This window comes from Callithrix jacchus, chromosome 8, assembly GCF_049354715.1.
Source record: "Callithrix jacchus isolate 240 chromosome 8, calJac240_pri, whole genome shotgun sequence".
NCBI lineage: Eukaryota > Metazoa > Chordata > Mammalia > Primates > Cebidae > Callithrix > Callithrix jacchus.
The window spans coordinates 15,325,383-15,353,199 of NC_133509.1; the positions used below are offsets into that span (position 1 = coordinate 15,325,383).

General features: G+C 51.8%; 1 protein-coding gene, 1 long non-coding RNA gene and 1 pseudogene across 6 annotated transcripts; 2 read left to right on the top strand and 1 right to left on the bottom strand.

The window, feature by feature from the left end:
• Positions 1 to 3,320: 3,320 nt before the first annotated feature.
• CLN6 (CLN6 transmembrane ER protein) lies at positions 3,321 to 27,573 on the bottom strand. Of its 5 annotated transcripts, XM_035259018.3 has the most exons (7): positions 27,398 to 27,573; positions 18,621 to 18,735; positions 11,354 to 11,452; positions 8,747 to 8,935; positions 8,332 to 8,387; positions 6,506 to 6,628; positions 3,321 to 4,834 (listed from the first exon to the last, which is right to left on the bottom strand). In XM_035259018.3, exons 1-7 carry the CDS (start codon positions 27,478 to 27,480, stop codon positions 4,564 to 4,566), a joined length of 936 nt encoding a protein of 311 aa, XP_035114909.1. In that variant the 5' UTR covers positions 27,481 to 27,573; the 3' UTR covers positions 3,321 to 4,563. The 5 variants fall into 5 exon arrangements, with proteins under 5 accessions (XP_035114909.1, XP_035114912.1, XP_035114910.1 ...); XM_035259021.3 differs by lacking the exon at positions 11,354 to 11,452; XM_035259019.3 differs by lacking the exon at positions 8,332 to 8,387 and having other exon boundaries at positions 8,721 to 8,935.
• Positions 4,744 to 25,009, top strand: LOC128928739 (uncharacterized). The gene is made up of 3 exons (XR_008474192.2): positions 4,744 to 4,830; positions 9,603 to 9,688; positions 24,883 to 25,009. It is a non-coding gene; the product is annotated as an uncharacterized LOC128928739 (long non-coding RNA).
• Positions 21,924 to 22,700, top strand: LOC144577284 (large ribosomal subunit protein eL33 pseudogene; annotated as a pseudogene).
• Positions 27,574 to 27,817: the final 244 nt, after the last annotated feature.

Below are 27,817 nucleotides of genomic sequence, written 5' to 3' on the forward strand. Positions count from 1 at the left end.
GAAGGCTCCTTACACACCATCTTGTAGGAGGAAGGGAACCCTTCCAAGACAGCCCAACTCAGAGATGGGCGGCGGGGCCCGCAGGCGTGGGGGTTGGTACTGCAGGGAACAGTGCTGAGGCTGGCCTTCAATCCTCCCCCTCTGCTGACTTGCTGAGTGGCCATTCTGTCTGTGCCTCAGTGTCCTCACCCGCTGAATTACAGGGCTGTTGACAGAATCAAGTGGCCGGCGCACAGCCGGTTCCCAGGCTGTGTCAGTTCACTCCCCACCTTCCGGGGAATTTAAGGGTTGGGTAGGGGCCTGGGCTGAGTCTTCAGGCCCACCGCAGGCTTCTCGGGGACTTGGAGTGAGGCCTCTTAGTGCTGGTTACCCTGGCCAGGAAGGCTGCCCTTTTCTTCCTTCCCTTCCTCTCCCTACCCTCAGCCCCCACCCCTTCCCCAGAAGCTGCTGAGGCTCCCAAGTCTTCTGGGGTTCATGCCACTCCCCCTCCCCCACATAGGAGGAAATGGGGGCAGGTTTCGAGGCTCCCCTGGGTTCTCCCCCTTGAGATCCCATTTCCCTGTTTGGAGCATGAGGCTTTTGTCCACAGTGGAAGTCTATGAGGCTCTACACCCAGGGTCCACCCCAGGAGTAGCAGGTGTGGCTGCACAGGTGTGCCCTACACTAGGCCCCCAGCCCTGGTGCGAGTGGGTGCTGGCCAGGGGCTGCACTGCCCATAGGAAGGGGGTGTCATGCCACTTTCACACAGGCACATGGACAGGTGTGGCTGCACAGGTGTGCCCTGTTGTTTAAGCACTGTGTGTGCTATACCTCAGCACAAAAGAGGAAAGATAGAGAACACCTCCAACACCACCTGGGGCTGTGACTGTGTTTACTTTATTCTAGAATCCTGGGCCCCCCTGGCTGGAGACTGACACATCCCCAGGCACCACCATGACTTCCTGTGGGTCTCTTCCCTCCTGCACCCCCTCCCACACTCTAGACCCCCCCATGGGAGGGGTTCTAGGCAGGGGGAAGGCTCCTCCTCCCTCCAAACCCCAGGGCCACTCTGTCAAGAGGTTCCCAGGCAAAGCCTCTGGGCCCAGCACCTTGTAAAGACTTTGATGAGAGGAGCTCGGGCTTTTGCTCAGGGCTTTGCCCCACCCCCCACCCCAGGAACGCAGGCGCAGGCCTCCTCCTCTCCATCTGGCTTTGTTCCTGAGCCAAGCTCATGACCCCTGGGGCAGGCTCTCCCCTAGAGGGCCTCTGCCCTCCCCACAGAGGAGTCCCTGTGAGTCCAGGCCTTGGCTGGTTTGGTGTGCACCCAAGGAGTCCAGGCCTTGGCTGGTTTGGTGTGCTCCTTCTGGGTGAAGGCACAGAGGTGGCCCTCAGAGGCTCGCTGGGCCTTGCTCCTCCACCCCGTGTGCCCCAGAACAGAGGCTGCATGAGGCTTACGCTTCTGGCCTCTACTGGGTTGAGCAGTAAATTCACGTCCACCAAGAGCCGTGACTGTGACGTTTGAAAATAGGGTCTTTGCACATAAAATTGAGAATAAAGTCATCTTTGAGTAGGGCAGGTCCTGACCCATTGAGGGGAATTGGATACAGAGGCCATGAGTGCAGAGGCAGAGACCAGAGCGACTCATTCATAAACCAAGGCAGGCCGAGCCTGGCCCAGAAGAGGCGCATCATCCTCCCCAGAACCTGCAGAGGGCACAGCCCTGCCAGCGCCTCGCACTTCTAGCCTCGGGAACTGAGGATGGATCTCTCTGTTGCTTTAAGCCACTGTGTGTGGCACTTTGTTTAATGATGGCTGCCCCAGCAAACTGATGCGCCATGCCGGGAGTGCGAGGCACTGAGGGCGGTCCTGGTGTGGTGCGGACAAAACCCATTAATGCAGATTTGGGAAGTCTGCGTGGGGCAAGGATGCTGCCTTCCTCACAGGCTCCTGGGGGAAGCTGATGCTGCAGGCCTGGGGGCCATACTTTTGAGCAGCCAGCGCCTAAAATGGTGGTTCCCAAACTTGAGGCTGCATCAGAATCACTGGCGGGGCCCTGTCCTGGAGTTTCTGATTTTGGGAGACAGGGTGGAGTAGAATTTGCCTCTTTGACATCCTGGAGCCAGTCATCAAGGCCACACTTAAAGAACCACTGACAGGCCGGACACAATGGCTCACGCCTGTAATCCCAGCATTTTGGGAGGCTGTGGGTAGATCACAAGGTCAGGAGTTTGACACGAGCCTGGCCAGCAGTGAAACCCCATCTCTACTAAAAATATAAAAAATCAGCCAGGCGTGGTGGTGCCCGCCTGCAATCCTAGCTACTTGGGAGGCTGAGGCAGGAGAATCACTTGAACCAAGGTGGTGGAGGTTGCACTGAGCCGAGATCACACCGCTGCACTCCAGCCCAGGCAACAGAGCGAAACTCTAGCTCAAAAAAAACAACCACTGGCCTAGTTTTCTAGGTCGAGTGAAGCCAGGTTGCAATTGAGTATTTCTAGGAAAACACTTCAAGGAAACTTCCCAAAGAGATCTTGGCCAAGAGGGGCCCGAGTCTCCAGGGCTCTGATAATCTGCTGTGCTTTCTTTTCGTGTTTACTTTCATCCCTGGTTTCTATTGACCTTTTTGTTTTGACTGTTTTTTTCTCAAGGGCCCCCCATTGCCTAAGCTTTAGGCCTCACACGCCCAGGCCCACCCCTGCCTATGAAATATTCACCCGGTCCTGTAGAGGGCAGCATCCCCGAGGCAGGGAAGGAAGCGAGCGGGTGTGCTGGTCAGGCCCGGGACCCGGATGCAGGATTTGCATCGTCTCCTGCCCAGCATGGCCTTTCCTCTGTGTCGTCTCGTGACATGAGCCTGGTGAGTCACTGGTGGCTGTGTGGTGAGGCTGAGACCTTTGAATGTTGAGAGCGGAGGCCCCAAGGGGTCGAATGACTTTCCCGAGACTAAGTGCTAACCTTCAACTAGCCAGCCTTCCACCTTCCCCCAAGAGGCACCCTCTGCTTCCGCCTCTGGACCAAGGCTGGCGGCACAGCTGGGAGGCCCCATGGGACAGCCCTGCAGACCCTGTCTCCTGTCCCCAGCCCACCCGTCTTCTCTGAAGAGCTAGGACTGACCAAGAAGAGGACCGCCTTCTACCTCTTCCCACTGAGTGGCACGAGGGGCAATGGGAGCGCCTGCTCTTGGTGAGATCTGAGGGGCTGAGGGGTCTGCCCAGGGCTGCTGCTAGGGGGAGCCTCTGGCTCTAGCCTGGACCCAGAGCAGCTGGTTTCTCCTGAGTCCACGGAACCCTCTCCTGCCTGCCCAGTTCACAGCCAAAGCCAGAAACAGCCGCCGGCGAGGCTTGGCTACACATCAGCCTTTATTCACACCCCTGACCACCCAAGGGGGCCAGCTGACACGGCTGACCAAGGGACTGGGAGGACCCCAACAGGGAAGGAGAGTTCAGGGCACGGGGCTCCCTGAGAGCACAGGAGAGGAGACAGGGCCCGGGAAAGGCAAGGCAGGCCCTCCCGAGACACGAGCACACACGGGCCCATGCTGGCCAGATGAGGTGATGGGTCATTCTGCTGTGAGGGCACCTGTCCCCATGCCTGGGAGAAGGCGGGGCGGGGGGCAGGGAGGACATCATGCTGAGAAAGAGGCCTCCCTTCTCCGGGAGCAGGACCGTGGCAGGAGGCATGAGATTCTGGAGGAGGCAAAGTTGACTGGAGTCTCAAGGTGGCCCGACTCCTTCAACAGGGCTCCAGGAACAGTGCTCATGAGGGACAGCTCTGCCCTCCATGGCAGCTCAAAGCCTGTAGCCAGGCTGCCCGAAGTGCGTGCCAGTTCTTTTGAAGTGGGAGCAGGCGGACAGAGCTTCAGGTAGGGGAGGGTCAGCTGGAGAGCTGGAGCGCCAGGGGAGTGGGTGGCACCTGTGGCTCCTGGGAGCTGGACTGGCTCCATACCTCACAGGCCGGCGGAGCCTGGGCGAAGCTTGGAGTGCACAGAGCCGCCACGCAGGGAGAGGGCAGTGACAGGACAGAGCCACTCACCTGTCCCAGAGCTGCCCCCAAGAGGTGTCAGCAACCCCAACCTACTGACCTGCTTTGGGACCACAGGCCCTTCTGATGCAAATGAGGCCCAGAGAGGGCAAACACTTTGCTCAGCAGCCACAGGAGGCTGATGTCACCTGTCACGTAGGGCCGGGGTGGGTCTGAGGGATGAGCCAGGTGGTGGGTGGGCAACACACCAGGTCCCCTCTTGGCCTCTGCCCCACCCAGACCTCCCCTGCACAGCTACCAGAAGATGTCCAGGAAGAGCAGACCAGCCCTGAGTCGTGAGAGTGTGGTCAGCTGCAGAGGAGGCAAGGGCCTGGCTTTTCGAAACTTGATCACTATAGTCGAGTCTGAAAATGATGCACTCTGCACACTCATACAAGACACACACACGCACACACACACGAATCCACGCACACGAGGCACACCCACCCATGCTCTCAGTCTCTGGTTGCACATCCACATCCACACCTCTCCGACTTGTGTATTCAGATGCCCTCCAGGGCCTACCTCCCACCCAGCAGAGCGCCAGAGCCTGGGGCTAGGGACTCAGTGCCGACTGCTGACGTGAAGGGTGTAGAAAGCCCAAGGCTCAGGGACATAGATGACACCCGGGTACTTCTTCCTGAGCACAGGGTCATTCCACAGCCAGGCGACCCACAGCGCCACAAGCAAGAGGGTGAGTGCGAAGGAGGAGAAGAGGAAGAGGCCGTTGCTGTCCAGGAAGAGGCCTTTGCGCTTCTGGTGCAGGACGAGGGCCAGCATGGCAAAGAAGGTGAAGATGAAGAGGATGAAGATCTGGCCCTCGGTGACCAGGTACCTGGAGAGGGCAGGGGTGGGTGAGGCAGCGGCCGCGGCAACCCCGTCCTGCCTGGCATCCCTCCCTGGCAGAATAGTCCTCTGGTGCCGGCGCTTGGTGAACTGTGCCGCTCTAAGCCGCAGTCCAGGGCAGCGTATTGATTTAGCTGCCACAGTTACTGTGTTTTACATGTTGAGTTTGTTGCCAATATTTAAATAACCTGCAAATTTGTATTTCTAGCTTCCCTGGTCACATGAAGTTTATATTTCCACATGACAAAAACTGATGAGGGGAGAAAGCAACAACTGCCGCTCCTCCTGCAGCTGCCCCCGCACCATGGGTAAAACGGGCAGGAAGCTCTCTCCCCTAACATCTTTCCTTCTCACCGTAGCTGCCACCCATTCTTTTTTTTTTTTTTTTTTAATGAGATGCTGGAGTGCAATGGCGTGATCTCGGTTCGTGCAATGGCATGATCTCAGCTCATGCAACCCCTGCCTCCTGGGTTCAATTCTCCTGCCTCAGCCTCCCAAGTAGCTGGGATTACAGGTGCAAGCCACCACGCCCGACTAATTTTGTATTTTTAGTAGAGATGGGGTTTCTCCATGTTGGTCAGGCTGGTCTCGAACTTCCGACCTCAGGTGATCCATCTGCCTCGGCCTCCCAAAGTGTTGGGATTACCAGCATGCGCCACCGTGCCTGGTCTCCCATTCTTTTTAATCCCCAGGAAGCATACAGATGAACCCCAGTGGGCATCTCAGCCACATAGGAGCAGGCCAGAGAGAGAGGGGCTAGAGATGGACCGGGAAAGGAGGCCCTTTTCATTTTGAGGGAGGCCTCCCATCAGAGAAGGGCCCAATCCTGCCCCAACCCGGTCCTTCCCATGATACCCACAACCCCAGGATGACCTGTCTCCAGGGCAGAAGTGACAGAGGAGGGACAGGAGACTGGCTGAGGCCTGAGTCCTCTGCGATGGGAAGAAGAGAGAGCCCCAGGCCAGGAGCCCCTATGCCATGAACCCCCATCTGTCTTTGGCCTCTCCACAGTGCTTTACATTTGACAAAGTCCCTCTCTCCCCTCAGCATCTTCATGATCTGAGAGGGAGACAGGCAGGTATCCTCATCCCCATTTCACGGAGGCAGAAACCGTGGCCCATCACAGGGCTTGGTGTTGGTGGGGGATTGTCCCAGCTTCAGAGCAGCACTGGGGTGCCTGACACGGGGCGCAGAGAGAGACGGGCTTGAGGATGGAGAGACTGCGTACCTCACCCTCTCCCTGCCACATCTCTCCCTGCTCAGGAGGCTGAGTCAGGAGAATTGCTTGAACCTGGGAGGTGGAGGTTGTGGTGAGCTGAGATCACATCACTGCGCTCCAGCCTGGGCAACAAGAGCAAAACTCTCCAAAAAAAAAAAAAAAAAAAAAAAGAACAGCACCTGTGGGGCCTCTCAGTGAAGCGCTGCACTCACACTCAGCAAATAGCCACACTGAGTGGCTGGGCTTCCTGGAAACAGAGGCTACCACGGGGCATTGTCACGGTCCCCACTAGACACTAGAGGAAGCAGGGGCCCAGAGAGGGCCAGTCTCCCCCTGCCGGGACCACACAGCAGGTCCACAGGCAAGTGCGGAATTCTGCTGCTGTGGCTCACTCGGTGCCTCTGCCTCTGCCTCTGCCCCATGCTGCCAACATCCACTCACCAGTAGTACAGGCCACTGGGTGCCACCAGGAGCAGGGCAGGCCCTGGCATCAAGCTCTCGGCTTTAGAAGCAGTAAAGCAGCCGCTGAAGTACATGAAGAGGATGAGGAAGAAGGGGATGTACCTGTGAGGGGAAGGCCAGTGCTTTAGAGTCCTGCTCTCAGCCCTCTTCCCACTGCCTCTGCACCAGATCCCATAGGGTCCCATGGAGTGCCACTCATGGTTTACAAACGCCTGGCCTGGGTGAGAGGCACTCCTGTCCACCCGACCTTACCTGTGCTGGGCATCAAAGGTGGGACAGAAACAGGAAGATAAGGCACCTATGAGTCAGAGGCCCAGAGGCATCCACACTGCCCAGGGAACCTCACTAGCTCTGTGGGGGGAAGGGAGTGTCTGCAGGGGGGTGTGTCTCACGCACTACAGACACCAGCAGCCCAGCCCCACACCAGCCTGGAGACAGAGGCACCTCTGGGCTGAGGATGGAGGTCCGAATGTTAAAAAAAGAGAACAGGCCTGGCGCAGTGGCTCCCGCCTGTAATCCCAGCACACTGGGTGGCTGAGGCGGCAGATCACCTGAGGTTGGGAGTTTGAGACCAGCCTGACCAACATGGTGAAATGCCGTCTCTACTAAAAATACAAAAGTAGCTGGGCGTGGTGGTGCGTGCTTGTAATCCCAGCTGCTCAGGAGGCTGAGTCAGGAGAATTGCTTGAACCTGGCAGGCGGAGGTTGTGGTGAGCTGAGATCACATCACTGCGCTCCAGCCTGGGCAACAAGAGCGAAACTCTGTCTCTAAAAAAAATAAATAAATAACAGCACCTGTGGGGGCCTCTCAGTGAAGCGCGGCACCCACACTCAGCATACAGCCCCACCCCCACCTGGGCATCTCACCCCAAAACGCCACCCTCTCCCCTCTCCACACACTGTGCTTTCACCTGTATACCTGCTTGCCTCTTCTCACCAGGACCCCGCTTCCTGCTGGAGCTCCAGCTCGCTGTTCCTAGCCCCTCCACCCTTCCCCAACCTTCCATGGGAAGAGCCTCTGGCAAACGTGAGGGAAAGATAGCAGGAGGCCTGTCCAGGGACCCTGGACCAGCTGAGCCAGGAGGATTAACTTTGCAGGGCCTGGAAGCACCCGTGCGGGGTGCACGTGGCATCAGCACCAGTTTAAGGGCTGGCCCTCACCTCCCAGCTGTAGCCCTCGGAACCCTCCTCCCTTTGGCCTCAGTTTCTCCTGGGTAAGATGGGAGGCTGGAACAGATGAAGCCTCCCAGCCTGGGCCTGGCATCTCCTGAGGCTGAGGCCACATTTCTGAGGTCTCCCCTGACTGCAGGGAACAGGGTAGGTGGAAAAAGGCGCTCCCCTGGGAGTTCTGAGGGGGAACGCTAACAGCACGCCCCTCCCCAGCCTAATCCAGCTGGCTCCCCTCAGCTTCCTCCACTCCCAAAAAGCAGGCCGGACACGGTCGGGGGTCCCTGGCACCGCCCCCACCCCCTGCATCGCCATCTGGGGTTGTTTATCAGGGACACGTCCTCCTCCCCCACCCTCCGTGCTCGGGCTTGGCGAGGGAGGACCACAGCCTCTCGCTGCCCTCTGCTGGCCGCTGCAGGCACTGAGGGCTGGGCGGGGGCCCAGGGCCTGGGACTGCAGCTGGGTCTCCAGGGCAACCTCAGGGAACAATCTCACTGGAGGCTGAGCTCACAGCCCTTTACAGGGGATGAGACTCGGCACATGGCCAAGACAGCCTTGCCCAGTGTGTCCCTGAGGCCAGTGACAGAGCTGGCCTGTGGCTGAGGCCCCTGGGATAGACAGACGGGCCCATCACTCACCACATGCAGTGACCCAGGTACTCATCATAATAGTAGAGAAGCTCAAAGGAGTCAATCTGAGGGAGGCACGGGCAGGGCAGAGTCGGGGAGGGGATGCCAATGTCAGTCCAGGGAGATGCTGGGACCCCAAGTATCCCCTCCGACCACCCTCCTCCCAGTCCCAGGCCTCCCCCACTGCCTTGTTCCCTATCCCTGGCCTTGCCCTCGGTTAGACAGGCCCAGGCAGGAGCCAGTGAGTGCACCACTTTCTAAGAACGCTTGAGCATCCTAGCTTGGCCAGGAGATGGTGCCCTCACCTAGCAGAATGCCTTTAGTGGAAGGACAGGTGCGGCGAGGGGTGGGGGCAATTTCGTCAGCCTCCCGGGGCAGACTGTTCCCCAAGGGCTTACAGGCAGGGAGCAGGAGGTGGCCTCACCAGCGTCTCTGGCTTGAGATTCTTGATGATCGGGTTCTCACGGACAGACAGGTGGTGCTGGTAACCGCTGAAGAGTAGGCGGTGATTGACAGAGTCGCCCACCAGGTGGATGCTGGCACCCATGATGAAGATGATGATGCTGACGTAGATGATGGAGCGGGGCAGGGTGCGGGGGGACCGCTCGATGAGCTGGGGTTCAGAGTGGGGCTGTCAGCATGACCCCCACCTCCATCATAGTATGTGACACCCTCTGCTTCCCCCCTCACACCTGGGGTGGGATGGACGCTTCCAGCTGGAAAGCCACTCGGAAAAGTGGCGGGTCCCTTTTAGCAAGCCAGCCCAGCCTCCAGATCCTCCCGTGGCACCTATGAACCCAGGAGGGGCTGGGGAGCGGCACTGCCCCACTTTACCCAGGGAGGAAAAAGACCCAGAGGGCCAACTCCTTGCCCAAGGTCAAACATGAGCTGTAAGCTGGAGCGGACAGCCCAGCCTTCAGGGACAGCCCTGGCTGTGTCCCTGGGTGGCTGGCCCAGCCTGCTGAAGGGACCTTCTGATTTCCGAGTGACTGGGTCACAGCAAACATAAAGAAAATGTCAGCTATTTAACTGAGAAAATGCTACTATTTAACTTAGAACACACTGGAGTTCTGAGATGATACCCCTCCTGTTTCTGGAGATTGGAAATACCTGTCAATACAAAATGTTGGTGATGGTAGATGGTGACACAGGCTGAGCATCCCTCATCTGAAATGTTTCAGATTTTGGATTTTGGAATATTTGCATGTACACAATGAGATATCTTGGGAATGCATATGCAAGTCTAAACATGAAATTCATTTGTTTCTTTTTTCTTTGAGACAGGGACTCACTCTGTCACTCGGGCTGGAGTGTAGTGACTCAAGAGATCCTTCCACCTCAGCCCTCAGAGCAGCTGGGACTACAGGTATGCAACACTATGCCGAGCTCATTTTTAAATTTTTTGTAGAGATGGGGTCTCACTATGTTGCCCACACTGGTCTCAAACTCCTGGTTTCAAGCAATCCTCCTGCATCAGCCTCCCAAAGTACTGAGATTACAGGTGTGAGCCATCATGCCTGGAAAAATTTGTTTATGATTCATATATGCCTTATACACACAGGCTGAAGGTAATTTTATATAATATGTTAATAATTTTATATATGAAAAAGAAAGAAAACAAACAAAAAATAATTTTATACATGAAACAAAGTTTGTGATAAGTACTTATGTGTGGAATTTTCTTTTTTGAGAGAGTCTAACTCTGTCCCCCAGGCTGGAGTGCAGTGGTGTAATCACAGCTCACTGCAACCTTCACCTGCTGGGTTCAAGAGATTCTCCTGCCTCAGCCTCCCAAGCAGCTGGGACTACAGGCATGGACCAACAGGCCTGGCTAATGTTTTTTGTATTTTTATTGGAGACAGGGTTTGGCCATGTTGGCGGAGCTGGTCTTGAACTCCTGACCTCAGGTGACCCACCTGCCTAAGCCTTCCAAAGTGCTGGGATTACAGGCATAAGCCACTGTGCCTGGGCCTAAGTTTTTTTTTTTTTTGAGATGGAGTCCTGCTCTGTTGCCCAGATAGAATGCAATGGTGCGATCTTGGCTCACTGCAACCTCTACTTCCTGGGTTCAAGTGATTCTCCTGCCTCAGCTTCCCGAGTAGCTGGGACTACAGGCAACTGCCAGCATGCCCAGCTAATTTTTTTTGTATTTTTAGTAGAGACTGGGTTTCACCATGTTGGCCAGGCTGGTCTCCAACTCCTGACCTCAGGTGATCTGCCCGTCTTAGCCTCCTAAAGTGCTGGAATTATAGGCATGAGCCACTGCGCCTGGCCAGTTTTTTTTTGCATTTTTAATGGAATGGGGTTTCACCATGTTGGCCAGGCTGGTCTCCAACTCCTGACCTTAATTGATCTGCCTGCCTTGGCTTCCCAAAGTGCCGGGATTACAGGAGCGAGCCACTGTGCCTGGCTAAATTTTCTACTTGTGGTATCATGCCAGTGCTTAAAAGGTTTCAGACTTTGGAGCATTTTGGATTTGAGATTTTTGGATTAAAGATGCTCAACCAATAGCAGTTTGAAAGCCCTTATTTGGCAGAGTACAAAGCCAGCAGTCCCTGCTCTGTGCTCCCAGTGACATCTCAGGGCTCTCCAGGGCGGAGGATGGAGTTCAGCTGCTGCTGCCACCTCTCCTACCACCTGGCTACTTCCTGTCTTCCCAGTGGGTCCCTGACCTCTCCCTGGACCCCCAGTCACTCTGCCTCAGCTTCTCCAAATGTTTTATGGTTTCCCAAGCACAGCTTTGTCTTCAGGTCCTTGCACCCGTACACCTCTCTGCTTCCCCGCGCTGGCATGCCAGGCTGAGGCCCAAATCAAAAGCCCTTCTTTGGAGGGGATTTTTCCATCCTTCCCGGACACAGGCAGCTCCGCCTCAGGCCCCAGGCCCTGGACATGCCGCTCTGTCACAGCCTTCACCCGCCAGCAGGAGGCAGGAGCGTGCTTGAATCAGCACACAGGGCTTAGCATCACCTTCCTGCCAGGTGTGCAAAGAATGAGGATGACAGGAGACAGTGGGGGTCATGGGGCACAGTACCTTGAGCAGGAGAAAGGGCGTGATGACGTTGTAGGCCATGTGGAAGTAGTCCCCCACACTGGGCTTGTTGAGTGGAAACCATTCCAGAGGGAATACCAGCTGGGAGCAAATGGAAGAATGAACTCACCTGGGAGCAGCTCCACATGGCCCTCAGGCCTCAAGGGAGTCTGCCCCAAATGCTGCCCACCCCCACCCCCCTCACCCCTAACCCCTTGCCGCCATCATGTACACTTAATTCTTCCTGTGATCTTTGGACTTCTTGGCAGCCCTGGGACAAAGGTTTATCCAGACAGGAAAACTGAGTCCCAGAGGAGGTAACAGACTTTCCCAGATACAGAGGAGATATAATTCCAGGCAGGGCCTGACCTCGTGCCCCTCACCCATCAGATACAAAATAAATGGTCCTGATAGCAGCTTGGGAGTTGGCAGGCTCCTTGGGGACTCAGTTGTGGCACCAACTTGCTGGGTGACCCTGGGCTAGTCCTTCCCCTCTCTGGGCCTCGGTTTCCCCATCTATAACACAAGAGAGGTGCCCCAGAGGGCCTCTTTGAACCCTTTGGGTTTTGGCATTCCAAGATGAGTCTCCTGACTGCTAGGTCTTGGTGTGGAAAGTGCGCTATCCACTAAGTGAAGGAGCTGCTTCCAAACCATGTTCAAAGTACACCTTAGGAGACGAAGTAGAAAATAAGCCTGCTCTACAAAGTAGCTTCAGCGTTTCCTTCTCTACCTCCCCAGACAGAGGCAGGCAGGCCGGGGCAGTTCCTCCCTTACAATGCCCTCTCCTCTGAGCCCCAGCCTTGTCCAGGCCAGCATGAAAACCCCTAAGCAGGGTCAGCGCATCTCACAATCCCCCAAACTGTACTCCTAGTATCTGTTGGTAGAAAACACGTGATGCTCAAAGGTTTCAAGGAAGGATTTAGATGGTTACCTCTTTTAACACAGAGCCACACTGGATAAATTAAACCTGCAGAAATAAAACTCCCAGAATGCAGCAATCTCAATCTCTCTCCTTCTCTTAGTAAGTGTGCACGTGTGGATCTGTCTCTCTACCTACATCATATATATACTTGCTAAAATACTCTTTATGATAGCAAAATACCAGAAATAGGCTGTCTCTTCAATCAAACAGGAACAGTTGAATCCATGATAGTACTTCTTACCACGGAAGGTTAAGTAGCCATTAACAGAAACGACACCTTATACGTACTGACATGGAGAGAGATCTATAATATATTCGATTTTTTTTTCTTACTTATTTTGATCCTCCTGCCTTGGCCTCCCAAAGTGCTGGAATGACATGTGTAAGCCACCATGCCCCACTGTGTGATCTATTCTAAAGGAAAACAAGCAGGTTGCAGAGTAAAGTATAAAGCAAAATCTCATTATGGATAGAGGGGAAAAGGACGTATACATGTGTTTGCCTGAGCAGAGAAAAGAGTGAAAGGGTGTTCTCCAACCTGTCAGCAGTGGGACAGGAAAGGGGTAGGGTGAGTCTAACACTTCTTTACGTTACAACTATGACATGTTACTTTTATAACTTGTAAATGTTTTTGTTTTGAGTTATTACAGATCTGCAACTATTATGCATACAGTTGAAAATCTCTAGAGTATACATAAGCTTTCTGAATGTCTACGCTCCACCACGTCCCACTTAGGGTTATAGTGGTCACAGTATCTCTGACCAGGATGGGGAAGTGATCTGCCCAACAGGAGGCACTGTTATGCCAGAAGCAGCTGAGTCCTAGTGAGTAAGGGGAGCCACGAGCCCACTCCTGGCCTCATCTCTCCCTCTCCCTGGAGCACCAGTTTGATGGGCAGCTTCTTTGGCACCCAGTATGTGGTTTCTTCATGCTGGAAGAGAGATCCAAGCAGCTGGTCCAACCAGTCTTCTTGGAGAGGACAGAAGTGAAGCCCAGAGGACAGTGACTTGCCCAAGGTCACCCCGAAACCCAACCAGATGCCCCAACTCTTGGCTCAGTTCCTCTTATTTTTCCACATTTAAAAGGCAACCTTCAAAAAGTCTGCAGGAAGGAGAACCAGCACCCACCATCACTCCCTAAAGGCACTGCCAGGGGAGTCTCACTCTGTTGCTAGGCTGGAGAGAAGGGTGTGATTTCGGCTCACTGCAACCTCCGCCTCCCTGGTTCAAGTGATTCCCCTGCCTCAGCCTCCCGAGTAGCCAGGACTTCAGGTGCATGCCACCACACCCAGATAGTTTTTTTGTATTTTAGTAGAGACAGGGTTTCACCATGTTGACCAGGATGGTCTCGATCTCCTGACCTTGTGATCCACCTGCCTCAGCCTCCCAAAGTGCTGGGATTACAGGTGTAAGCCACCGTAACTGGCCTGACAGGTTTTCTTTATGCCCATCAAGTCTTTGATTCCAGGTAGACAAGCTCGTTATTGATTTGCAATTAGTCAGTCTGCATGGCATTTAGGAACCTTCTTTCTCCTTAAATATTCCAGGTTGCTCTACAGTATCCACAATTTCTACTTAATGGCTAGGAAACATTCTCTTTTTTTTTTTTTTTTTTGAGACGGAGTTTCGCTCTTGTTACCCAGACTGGAGTGCAATGGCACGATCTCGGCTCACCGCAACCTCCGCCTCCTGGGTTCAAGCAATTCTCCTGCCTCAGCCTCCCGAGCAGCTGGGACTACAGGTGCGCACCACCGTGCCCAGCTAATTTTTGTATTTTTAGTAGAGACGGGGTTTCACCTTGTTGATCAGGATGGTCTCGATCTCTTGACCTCATGATCCACCCGCCTCGGCCTCCCAAAGTGCTGGGATTATAGGCATGAGCCATCGTGCCCGGCGAAACATTCTCTATAATAGGCATAGCAAAACTCATTTACCCAGTCCCTAATGCTGGACACTCAAGTTGCTTCTAAGGTTTGTCTATTATAGACACCACTGCAAGGGTCATCTTTGGGTTAGAGGAAGCTGCTGTCTTCTTGCTGATTATATCCTTGCGGGCAGATTCTTGGAAGGGTATTACTGGATCAACAGGGGTGAACAGATTAGGATTCTGGATATTTATGTGACAGAGAGTTCAACCTTGTCAGGAAGGGGCTCTGAGGCCAGAGGGCCTGGGCAGATGCTGGCCTCTCTACTTGCCCTGAGCCAATTACTTTTTCTCTCTCTCCTCAAGTTTCCTCATCTATAAAATTGAGATTGGCAATAGTGTTGATATGAGAATTAAATAAACTGAAACACATAAAGAGCTTAGAACAGAGTAAGCATTTGATGTGTTAGCCACTATTCTTACCTTGCTCTACTTATTATTCATTCAATAACAATTGAACACCTATTGTGTTAGGTACTATTCTAAGTACTAGTTATAATCTTGCCAAGTTGTTACTTACGAATTATTACTGCTTTCCAAAAGGGCTTTGCTTTTTGTTTGTTTTGTTTTCTGAGACAGGGTCTCATTCTGTAGCCCAGGTTGGAGTGTAGTGGCGTGATCATGGCTCACTGCAGCCTCAACTTTCCAGGCTCAGGAGATCTTCCCAGCTCAGCCCCTGAGTAGCTGGGACTATGGGTGCCCATCACCATGCCCAGCTAATTTTCAAATTTTTTGTAGAGACGAGGGTCTCACTATATTGCCCTGACTGGTCTCAAACTCCTGGGCTCAAGTAATCTTCCTATCTCAGCTTCCCAAAGTGCTAGGATTATAGGCATGAGCCCCAATGCCCACCCCAAAGGGGCTTTGCTAATTTGCATGATTACTAGCATTTACAAAGTGCCAGTTTCGGCACTGGATATTGTTATTTTATTTTTATTTTTTTGAGACGGAGTTTCGCTCTTGTTGCTCAGGCTGGAGTGCAACGGTGCAGTCTCAGCTCACTGCAGCCTCCACCTCCTGGGTTCAAGCAATTCTGCCTCAGCCTCCCGAGTAGCTGGGACTACAGGCATGCACCACCATGCCTGGTTAATTCTGTATTTTTAGTAGAGATGGGGTTTCTCCACGTTGGTCAGGGTGATCTTCAACTCCCGACCTCAGCTGATCCACCCGCCTCAGCCTCCCGAAGTGCGTGAGCCACCATGGCCGGCAGGATATTCTTATTTTCACACTTGAATTTGCTGAGTGACCTTTGAAAAGTCACTTATCCTTTATCTTCCAGTAAACTGAGAGAATAGGCCTGGATGCCTCCATAATCTTTTGGCTCTATGACTATGGCCCGTCAGGCAACTGCCAGCAAGTTAGGTGGGAGAGGTCTGGGGAACATGAACAGTCACACTGTGCCCCTCTGCCAAATAATGACACATGGTGACACTCCACTGAATTTTCTTCACATTCGTCTATTTATTATGTAGCTATCGCCTACCAATCATCTATCTATCTATCTATCTATCTATCTATCTATCTATCTATCATCCATCCTCCCATTATAAGCAAGGGGCACTGGTGCCTTCCCAGCATCAGTCTCTTCTATGGAGACCACCACTGTATACTGAAGGATGAAGTAGCCTTGGAGGGCAGGGGATGGTTTTACTGGATGGCACTAAAAATTACCCATGGCTCATGGTCATATATAATATGCAAAACCAGCCCACGTGCTTCAACTCCAGAAAAAATACTATTGCAAGGTAATGGGGAAGGATGGTGGGGATGCTCCACTTCCTTTCCCATACCCCTTTGGCTGTCTTGGTGATTTGGATAAACTTGGTTTACCTGCTTTCAGACACAGGCCAGAGGGGGTTACAGTATTACACTATGACTTGTTCAGGACCACCCCATGAGTCGGGGCACAGTATGACTCTTCAGCCCCGCCACTTGCAGGCAGTGGCCTGACAGGCCAAGTCATGGAGCTTAGGATATGAAGGCATCCAGGCCTATTCTCTCAGTGTACTGAGATATAAAGAAGTGACTTGGGAACGATCCAAGATGGCCGATCGCTAACATCTCGGGATTGCAGCTCCCAGTGAAAGCTCAGAGAACGAGAGGACGCCACACTTTCAGACAAATTTTGGTTGCTCACGGAGCAGAAGATTCCCAGTGGAGGAGCCCCCACGGGTCGCCAGCGCGACTCTTGTGGCCGGCACAGCGGTTTCGCCGGCACCTCGGCGCGGCAGCTCTCGGTGCAGAGTAAACGGGACTGGTTCCCCTTCTGACCAAGGTTTGGAGCTCCGGGAAGGCAGAGTCGCCTATTATGGACTCAAGAAGGAAGCCAGACTGGAAATTCCCGGGCAGAAAAGCACCATCAGTCTTAATGCCGCTGTTTTGGCCGGCGCAGTGGGTTGCTCATATTTCGGCCCTGGGAATTAACAACGTGGACGTCCACTCAGAGACCTAATTTGAAAGCTGGTAATTACAAAGATGACAGGTAGATAAATTTACAATGATGGGAAGAAACCGGCGTAAAAAGGCTGAGAATACTCAAAATCAGAATGCCTCTCCCTCTAAAGAGGATCACAGTTCCTCATCAACAAGGGAACAAGGCTTGATGGAGAACGAGTGCATTCCATTAACAGAATCAGGCTTCAGAAGATAGATAATGAGAAACTTCTGTGAGTTAAAAGAACATGTTGTAGCCCAATGGAAAGAAACTAAGAACTTTGAAAAAAGGTTTGACGAAATCCTAATGAGAATAGACAACTTAGAGAGGAATATAAGTGAATTAATGGAACTGAAGAATACAATACAGGAACTCCGAGAAGTATGCACAGGTTTAAACACTCAAATTGTTCAAGCAGAAGAAAGGATATCAGAGGTCGAAGTCCAACTTAATGAAATAAAACGAGAAGACAAGATTAGAGAAAAAAGGATAAAAAGGAATGAGCAAAGTCTCCAAGAAATGTGAGACTATGTGAAAAGACCTAATTTACATTTGATAGGTGTACCTCAATGCGACAGAGAGAATGAATCCAAGCTGGAAAATATTCTTCAGGATATTATTCAGGAAAATTTTCCTGAACTAGCAAAGCAGGACAATATTCAACCCTAGGTAATACAGAGAACACCACAAAGATATTCCTCAAGAAGAGCAACCCCAAGGCACATAATCGTTAGATTCACCAGGGTTGAAACAAAGGAGAAAATACTAAGGGCAGCCAGAGAGAAAGGTCAGGTTAATTACAAAGGGAAGCCTCTCAGACTTACAGCAGATCTCTCAGCAGAAACTCTACAAGCCAGAAGAGAGTGGGGCCAATATTCAACATCCTTAAAGAATAGAACTTTCAGCCCAGAATTTCATATCCAGCCAAACTAAGCTTCACAACTGAAGGAAAAATAAAATCTTTTATGAACAAGCAAGTACTCAGAAATTTTATTACCACCAGGTCTGCTTTACAAGAGCTTCTGAAAGAAGCATTACACACAGAAAGAAACAACCAGTATTAGCCTTTCTAAAAATATACCAAAAAGTAAAGAGCATCAACATAAAGAAGAATTTACATCAAGGAATGGATAAAACAGCCAGTTAACATCAAATGGCAGTAACCCTAAATTTAAATAGACTAAATCCCCCAATCAAAAGACACAGCCAAAACCCATGGGCATGTTACATCCAGACCTGTTTCACATGCAAGGATACACAAAGACTCAAAACAAAGGGATGGAGAAAGATTTACCAACCAAATAAAGAGCAAAATTAAATAAATAAATAAAAAGCAGGAGTTGCAATTCTCGTATCTGATAAAATAGATTTTAAAGCAACAAAGCTATAGTGGTAAAAGGATCAATGCAACAACAAGAGCTAACGATCCTAACACCCAGATACGTAGAGACTTAGACTGAATGAGACAGAAAATTAATAAGGATATCAAGGACTCGAACTCAGATCCGGAACAAGTAAACTCAATAAATATTTATAGAGCTCTCCACTTTAAATACACAAAATATACATTGTTGTCAATACCACATCATACCTACTCATAGGTTTAAATGAAACATTGATTGGCCATTATTAATACCCATTTTTTTTAGAATAAAGCAACATTTCCGTTCTCTCTCCCTCTTTTTCTTCCTCTTTCTTCCTCTCCTTCACTCCTTTTTTTTCTTTCCTTCTCTCAAAAAAAGAAAAAAAAGAAATCAACTTGTAGACCTCTAGATCCAGGTCAGCAATGTCTCTCTCATTGCCTGATTTCCTTCCTTCCCTTCTCTCCCTCCCTCCCTCCCTTCCTCCTTTTCTCCCTTCCCACCTTCCTCCCTTCCTAAAAAATAAAAAATAAAGAAGTGACTTGTCTAACTAAGGTCACTTGGCGAATTCAAGTCACACTAAGCGCCCTCAGTGCTGGTCAGGGCCCCGTGTACCGTTTTACACTCACCATGGCAATGGGGCGTCCAAAGTCCAGAACCCAGTTCTGCAGCATGAAGTAGAACCAGAGGTCGAGGTGGAAGGGAGCCGCGTGGGCAGCCTCCTCAGGGCTGACAGAGCCGTGCCTGGGAAGGAACCAGACAAGAGAAGTCAGCTCTTCTCTCCTCCTCCACCAAAGTCGTCTCCTGAGATTAGCCACAAAGAGGTCTGGGGATGTGAGGACAGGACGAGTCACACACGACTGAGTTCTGGGGATAGGGTTTTGCTGGAAATACTGGGGTCTGGCCCTGAGGTCAAGGGGAAGGTGGACTTCAGCTGCCCCCACCTTAGCTTCCCTGTGATTCTGGAAGGAAACAGCTAAACAGGTATAACTGCTGGGCTTTCTCTCCTACTGAATGATGGAGGAAACTGAGTAACGCAAAGGATGCAATTGTGGCTGCAAAAGCATAAAACATGATGATGGATGACGGCAGGGACCTTGGTTGAGCACTTAGTATATTCCAGGCACTATTGTTCGCTGTTTCTATGTATTATCTCAATCCTCACCGAAACCTTTCAAGATTGAAATATAACCCCCATTTTACAAGTGACAAAACTGAGGCCCAAGAGGCTCAATAACTTGCTCAAGGTCACACAGCTAAGGATTTAAACCCAAATGATTGGGCTCCTGAGCTTATGCTTTTAACCTCCATCCCATCGTTGGGTCCATCATGATTGGCTTATGGGATGGGCGTGTGACCAGAGCTGGGTCAATCAGAGCCCTCCAGTGAAATGTGCCTTAGAGAGACTGAAACGGATAGGGCCTCCTGCTCCCTTGATTCCAGCACCATGAGGTCAGGTTGGGCTGCTGGTATTCCTCTTCTCAGCAGTCTACAGTGGAACCTGAGGAGCCAGCAGAAGCAAGGTGATGTGAGAGACACAGCAGGAAGGGGAGTGCTACCATGCCACATCTTTGGAGGCCTGTCCCGGTCACGAAGCACTGGTCATCTGCTGATCACGGATGCACTAAAGTTCCAGGACCAGTGCTGCCTGCTCTGGGAAGCTTTTCCCAAAGCTCCACCAGCTCACCGCAGGGAGCAGTTCATGGTCAACTCAGTGTGGCCACGACATAATGGGGCTGGAGTTGTACACTCTCATCTAGACCCTTGAGAACAGGGGTGACCTTTAAGGTTCTTCCAACTCACCCACCTCCCTGTCAAAGTCCAAATCCTCTTTATAGAGTCCCTGCAATTACTTGCACACCTCCAGCGACAAGCAGCCCAACACCTCCTAAGATGACTGACGTGTGAGTTTCATCGTCTCATGTGTGCCAAGAACAGGCACCACGTACCACAAATCTGTATTTCTCCAGAGTTCTGTGCTCAGGCTCTGGTCCCTGCTCAGCAATTACTGGCTGGTTAAAACAGTCACAAGGACCAGTTACTCCTTTTTGTTTTTCTTTTTTCTGGAGACAGAGTCTTGCACTGTCACCCAGCTGGAGTGACAATGCAATGTCACTCACGCAATGGCGCGATCTCGGCTCACTGCAACCTTGAGAACAGGGGTGACCTTTAAAGTTCTCCCAAGGTTCAAGCAATTCTCCTGCCTCAGCCTCCTGAATAGCTGAAATTACAGGCACCCACTACCACACCTGGCTAATTTTTTGTATTTTTAGTAAAGATGGGGTTTCACCATGTTGGCCAGGCTGGTCTTGAACTCCTGACCTCGTGATCCACTGCCTCGGCCTCCCAAAGTGCTGGGATTACAGACGTGAGCCACCATACCGGGCTCTAGTTACTCCTTTTCTAGTGACAAACACCAGCTTAGAGGCACTGCAAAGACTGTCTTCTGTCAATACTGCTGTTGCTTCCATAATTTTCCGGGATCCCTTCCTGCCAGTTCCAAGGATGATCCCTACTGGCTGGTAGAGTACCCCCACACAGGGAGGCAAGCTCTTGAGGGAATCTCATTTTCTGGTGGCAGGCAAGATGGGTTGGGCAGGTCTTCCCTAGGTCAACTAAGTCTTCCTGTCCCCTCTATTCAGTACTCCCCTCCCCTCAGTGAACACCAACTGTGTGCAATGCTAGGACTGTACCTGCACTATCTCATCTAATCGGTGCATCTGCTTCACAGATGAGGATACTGAGGCTTAGAGGGATTAGGTGCTCTTATGTTGCCCAGGTTGGCCTTGAACACGTAGCCTCGCCTCCTTAAGCGCTAGGACAACTGGCCAAGCCACTGCGGCTTCTGGGATTAGGTGCTAAAGCCACCTATGTATGTAGTAAGGAGCTGTGGTGACAATTCCTTTGTCAGGCTATTTCCTGCCCCCTGCTTCTTCTGGTAAGACATGATATTTCCTTTGCCACAGTAAGGGCCAGTGACCTAGGTTGGCCCAATGGGACTTTTCTAACTGGAGGTGGTGAAAAGAGCTCCTTCCTTTATGGCACTGGGTTCTAAGAGAGCAAGCCCAGGACTGCCTACAGCAAAGGTTCCACCCTCAAGAGACAGCCAGGTCAGAATGAAGTAGCCTCGCAGAGAGGATCAGGGAAAGGGGGAGAGAAAGCGCTGGCACTGTTCATGTTCCCAGTTTGTGATCTGGCCACATGAGCCAACACGTTCCTTTTTGCTAAGGATGGTGGAGTTCACACTGGCTTTCTGTCACTTGCAGCCCAGTCACTCTGAATAACACAGAATTCAAACCTGGGTTTATATTAATTCAAGACCTGTGCTCTTAACAGCTTGCTATTTTGTTTTTTGTTTTTTTTTCAGAGACAGGGTCACCCAGGCTGGAGTGCAGTGGTCTGATCATAGCCCACTGCAGCCTGGACTTCCCAGGCTCAAGCAATCCTCCCACCTCAGTCTCCTGGGCAGCTGGGACTACAGGTGCATGCCACTATGCCTGGCTATTTTTTTTTTTTTTTTTTTTTGTAGAAATGAGGTCTCACCATGTTTACCGGGCTGGCCTCAAATTCCTGGGCTCAAGTAATCAACGCATCTCAGCCATCCAAAGTGCTGGGATTACAGCTGTGAGCCACAGTGCCTGGCCAACAGCTTGCTATTCTGTTTTTGATTACTAGGCTTATCAGAAGATCAAGTTAGAAAGGGATCAGCATGGCCTAGAGCAATACACAAAGCTTGCATAATGGAAAGGAGCCTCAAGGCACAGAGGGACGAATCTAACTAGACAGAAAAGCAGGAGAGCAGGGGAAAGGCCTGGAGGTGGGGTTGAAGAAGATGCTGCATGAAGCCAGATAAAGAGAAGGGAGGGGTGGCTGGATCTTCAGGCTGGATAGATATTCAGTAACCATGAGGACTGCTCAGTGGTCTGAGACCAGTGACCAACACAGAGGCCCTACCCAGCTCCTTCTTCAGTGACCATCAGAGTAAGGCCTCAAAAAGCAGACAGTGAGAGAAGCACCTGCTGCTGGAATTTGGAGGCCTGCTGGGAACAGGACTTATAAAAGGAACTATGTCTGGAAGGCTGTGGTCCAAAACTATTTTTGCTGGCTATAAGCGGGGTCTCCGGAACCAAAGGGAGCACACAGCTCTTCTTAAAATTGAAGGTGTTTATGCCCAAGATGAAACAGAATGGGCAAGAGATGTGCTTATGTATACAAAGCAAAGTACAACACAGTGACTCCTGGCGGCAAACCGCACAAAACCACAGTGATCCGGGGAGAGGACAACACAGTGACTCCTGGCGGCAAACCGCACAAAACCAGAGTGATCCGGGGAAAGGACAACACAGTGACTCCTGGCGGCAAACTGCACAAAACCAGAGTGATCGGGGGAAAGGACAACACAGTGACTCCTGGTGGCAAACCGCACAAAACCACAGTGATCCGGGGAGAGGACAACACAGTGACTCCTGGCGGCAAACCGCACAAAACCACAGTGATCCGGGGAGAGGACAACACAGTGACTCCTGGCGGCAAACCGCACAAAACCACAGTGATCTGGGGAAAGGTGACTCGGGCACGGAAACAGTGGTGTGGTTTGTGCCAAATTCCAAAGCAACCTTCCTGCTAAGGCCATTGGACACAGAATCCGAGTGATGCGCTACCCCTCAAGGATTTAAACTAATGAAAAGTCAATAAATAAATGTGGATTTGTGCTCTTGTTTAAAAAAAAAAAAAAAAAACAGACAGTGATAACCTACAGGCCCAAAGAACTTGGGGGGAGAAGGAGCTAATAGCCTTCATTCAGGGTCTTACCAACAAACTGGGCAAAAAGTGGGATGTTCTCTGTAAGAAATAAAGGGATTTTGAAAGCCTGAACACTTAGATGAGTGTTATCTGGAAGTTTTGGGTACCTAACACATACTGGAGGCCCAGTGACTATCTCCTACTCCACCTCAGGAAGCACCTTGGTTGATGAGAATCCCTGTCATTAGTGCAGCCTAACTTACTAGGAGAGTCCAAAAAAAACAGGAGCGGGGCTGGGGCCAGTGGCTCATGCCTGTAATCTCAGCACTTTAGGAGGCCAAGGAGGGCAGATCACCTGAGGTCAGGAGTTCAAGACTAGCCTGGCCAACACAGTGTCTGTTATATATAAATATATAAAATTAGCCAGGCATGGTGGCATGCCCCTGTAATCCCAGCTACTTGGGAGGCTGAAGCAAGAGAATCGCTTGAACCCGGGAGGTGGAGGTTGCAGGGAGCCGAGATTGCACTCCAGCCTGGGCAACAAGAGTAAAACTCTGTCTCAAAAACAAAACAAATAAAAACCCATCTCTAAAAAATAAAAGTAAAAATTAACTGGGTATGGTGGCACACATCTGTAGTTCCAGCTACTCAGGAGGCTGAGGCAGGATGATCACTTCAGCCTGGGAGGTCGAGGCTTCAGTGAGCTACGACCACACCACTGCACTTTAGCCTGGGTGACAGAGTAAGACTCTATCGCCAAAAAAAAAAAAAAAAAAAAAAAAGCAGATGCACAGGGCAGATACTCAGCACCCAGCTTGCAAATCAAGATTAGACCGGGTGCAGAGGCTCATGCCTGTAATCCCAGCAGTTTGGGAGGCTGAGGTGGGCAGATCACATGAGGCCAGGAATTCAAGAGCAGCCTGACCAACATGATGAAATCCTGTCTCTACTAAACAAACAAAAACTAGCCCAGTGTGGTGGTGCACACCTATGATCCCAGCTACCGGGGAGGCTGAGGCATGAGACTCACTTGAACTCTAGAGGCAGAGGTTGCAGTGAGTTGAGACAGCATCACTACACTGCCTGAGCAACACGGCAAGACCGTCTCAAAAAAAAAAAAAAAAACAAAAGACTGATGAGCACCTGCCTGGTTTTCTTCTCTTGGAACTCTGCCCATGGGAGCCAGATCATGGAACAGTAAAGGCATCCTCTCCCCAGCTCCTGTCCTGGGGATAAGCAACCTGAAGCCTGTCCCAAGTTCCTGGCTCCACAGACTCTGCACACGGAGCCCCCAGCCTGTGCCAGCCCTAGGTGTCAATCACTAGCAAATGCTGCTGAGAACATTGGGGATGGCACAATAGCAGGTAACCCGAAACAAGGTTATTAGACTCTTCTCTCCTTCCCAGCTTTACAAGTCTACCATATGGTGACAGTGACACCATGACAGTTGAGGAGTGCATGCCATACACTTAAAATACTCCAGGTGGTCAGCAGCATCTGCAGGGCTGCCTGGCAGAAAAGGAAGGGGTTTCACCCTGAAGAAGTCAAGAAAAGACCCACAAATGGGGAACTACACAGAGACTAATTTTGGTTCTATTTAAAGAATGGTCAAATATAAGACAAGGAAAAGCTTGAACAGAAAAAAACAGGAAATGAAGGCAAATAATGAGAGAATAAAGATAACCAGAAACTCCAAGAAAAGCAAAAGCAACATAAGAAAGCAAATGTAACTGGTGGCATTATGTGGCTCTGCTGGAACAATATCTGCATGGCTCCAATAATGTGCACATTCGACATTAATTTTCAATGTGTAGAGTCATTCACAGTTAACACATGGCAGCTAATCGTGATTTTAAATATAGTCTACTGTGATAACATGAAAACAGAAGACAGAAATTGCAAGAAATGGCGAGGAAAGCTAAAGTTTAGGGTAGGGGACTAATATCCTCTTTTATTTTTTATTTTTTGAGACAAGGTCTTGCTCTGTTGCCCATGCTGGACTGCAGTGGCACAGTCCTGGTTCCTTTCAGCCTTGACCTCCCAGCCTCAAGCGATCCTCCCATCTCAGCCTCCTGAGTGGCTAGGACCACAGAATGGCATATGCTGCCATGCATGACTAATTTAAAAATTTTTCTCTTTTTCCTAAAGGAATCAAAGGCTGGGCGCAGTGGCTCACACGTGCAATCCCAGCACTTTGGGAGGCAGAGGCAGGTGAATTACCTGAAGTCAGGACTTCGAGACCAGCCTGGCCAACATGGTGAAACCTCATCTCCACTAAAAATACAAAAAATAGCTGGGTGTAGTAGTGGGCACCTGTAATCCAGCCTGTAATCAAGAGGCTGAGGCAGAATTGCTTGGACCAGAAAGGTGGAGGTTGCAGTGAGCCAAGATCGCGCTACTGCACTCCAGCCTGGGTGACGACTAGAACTCCGTCTCAAAAAAATAAATAAAAAATAAAATAAAATTGATAAGCCAAGAAATAGAAGTTGGGTATAGTTTTTTTTTAGAGGGTGGACTTTGGAGACTGTCTGGGTTCGTATCCCAGCTCTGCCACTAATGAGATCTTGAGCAAGTTACTTTACGTCTTGTGCCTCAACGTCCTCATCTGTAAAATGGAAGGTCGTGGTTTAACTAATAGATGCAAAAACTTAGAGCAGGGCCTGAGCCACAGAAAGTGCTACATAATGTTTGTGATTTTTATAAGCCTATTATTTGGAAATACGAATTTGACTCTGGTAAAAAAAGCTAAAAGAAGCTAAAGTGATTCTCTCTGGTGCCAGGGAAGGGTGGAACACGGATTGGCAGAAAAGGAAGGGGTTCCTGGGGGGTTGCTTTTTAAAAGTTGAAGGTTTTGGTATTTGATTTATCATGGGCATTAATTATAGCGCTTTCTTTTCTTCTCTCTCTTTTTTCTTTTTTGAGACATAGTCACTCTGTCACCCAGGCTATAGTACAGTGGCACGATCTCGGCTCCCTACAACCTCCATCTGCCAGGCTTAAGTGATTCTGGTGCCTCAGCCTCCTGAGTAGCTGGATTACAGGGGTGGGCCACCACACCCAGATAATTTTTATATTTTTAGTAGGAACGGGGATTCTCAATGTTGCCCAGGCTGGTCTCGAACTCCTGGACTCAAGTGATCCACCCACCTTGGCCTCCCAAAGTGCTGGGATTACAGGCATGAGCCATGACATCTGGCCTAATTAAATACTTTCATTATAATACGAAAACTGGCAACAAAGCAGGTGGAAGCTGGAATGGGTTACCTTCAGAGGTAGTGAGCAAAGCACAGATGCAGCAGAGGAAATCCAAGCATCCTAGGAGCTGGACAGGATGATTCTGCCTACTGTTTTGAGCAGCAATGATACTGTAAATCTGTGCGGGGCAGAATTCACCCCTCATCCAAGTCATGCCACAAATTTCCTCACGTGGACTCTGTACATGCCAGTGCTCAGACACTTCCCATGACTCTCCAGTACCTATGGGATAAAGACTGTGTCCTTAACCTGTCACCTAGGACAGGAACTAGGATGAGACAAGTGAGGCCCCCAGGGCCCAACATTAAAGGCGGCACTCACTGTCAGGGCTGTGCACCCATCCCCAGCGCAAGTGCACTCTAGGCCTCACTCAAGTCCTAGACTTGCTGCAATTAAAGGTCCTTCACAATCAGTCTGTATCCTCCTGTCACTTTCTTTTACAGCTGGAAAGTTCCAACACCACTAAACTTGACCTGGGCCAACTTGACCTTTCTCCACTGTTTCCCTGGCTGGATGGAACAGCCCTGGGTCCTTTACCGAATCCTCTTGAGATTCAGCTCAAGTGCCACTTCCTCCATGAAGCCCTCCAAGATGACCTCTCACCCTCACTTGGGCTCTGTCTCTCCTGGTCCCTACCGGACGGTAAGTTTCTCCCACCTTCACCCTGCCCACCCCCTTAGTGCCTGGCACAGTGCTGGGCACACCACAGGCGCTTAAAGAATGCCTGCTGAATGCAGAGAATGTTTCTTATCAGTAAAACTGGACGAAAGTAGAATGGAGCGCTGCTCATGCCAACCAAATACACCAAAAACTTCGCCCCTTTGATGAGAAGGGCTCCTCATTCATTCTCTGGATGGGAGCTTCCACCCTTCTCCGCTGTCTCTTCCATTACATTAGCACTTTCTTGGGTGCCCCAGGTCAAGCAGAGAGCCGCCTAATTAACGGCAGAATCAAGTCCTACTCAGGGCTGGGGACACCCCGAGAACGCGGAGGCGGTGCCGAAACCTGCGGATAAGTTGGGGCCCGAGTGACGAGGTGTGTGTGTGTGTCCCCAGCTTCTGGAGAGCTCTTCCAGCGCAGCGGCTGTCCCGGCACCCACCAGGGTCGCAGGGGAGCGCAGGAAGGGAGGAAACTCTCAACTCCGGGCGGGGGCTCCTGCCACCCCAGCGACTGCAAAGCGGGGAAGCCGATCCTCGCTGGGTCCCGGGGTCCCCAGGCAGAGACGGGAACGCGGGGTCGCCGCCGCTAGGGTAGCGCGCCTCCAAGCCCCCCCGCGCTCCGCTCCGCCCCCACCCGGGCAGCACATGAGGTTCCGGCCCCGCCGGCCTCGGAGAGTCACGTGGCGAGGCCCCTGCCCGGCTGCCCAGGCTTTGAGCCCGCCGCTCCCCCCCGGCCGGCACGCGCCCACCTGGCCTGCAGGAAGGAGGCGCCCAGCTGCGCGCCTGGGCCTCCCGCCGCTCCCGGGTGCTGCCGCCTCCGCGCCGCCTCCATGGCTGCCCTGCGGGTCCCTCGGCCCTGGCTTCCCGAGGAAGAGACCGGCTCGGCTTAGCTGGCCTGGCGGAGGCCGCTGTAAATTCCCAGCGCGGGGCGGGCGGGGCGGGCAGGCGGGAGAGCGCGGCCCCTGGGAGGAGAGGGCGGGGCTGAGGGCCCGGGGCGGGGCGGAGGGAGGCGGGGCGGGCTCCGCGAGGGGAGGGCCGGGCGCTGCGGGTGTGGCCTCCTCGCGGGGCGGGACTGCTGACCGGCCTGGGCACCGCGCGTGACCGCCAGCGGGCTGGGATGTATTGGGGTCCCTTGCCTGCCTAGGGACGGGAATCTGTGCCTAGGCTGG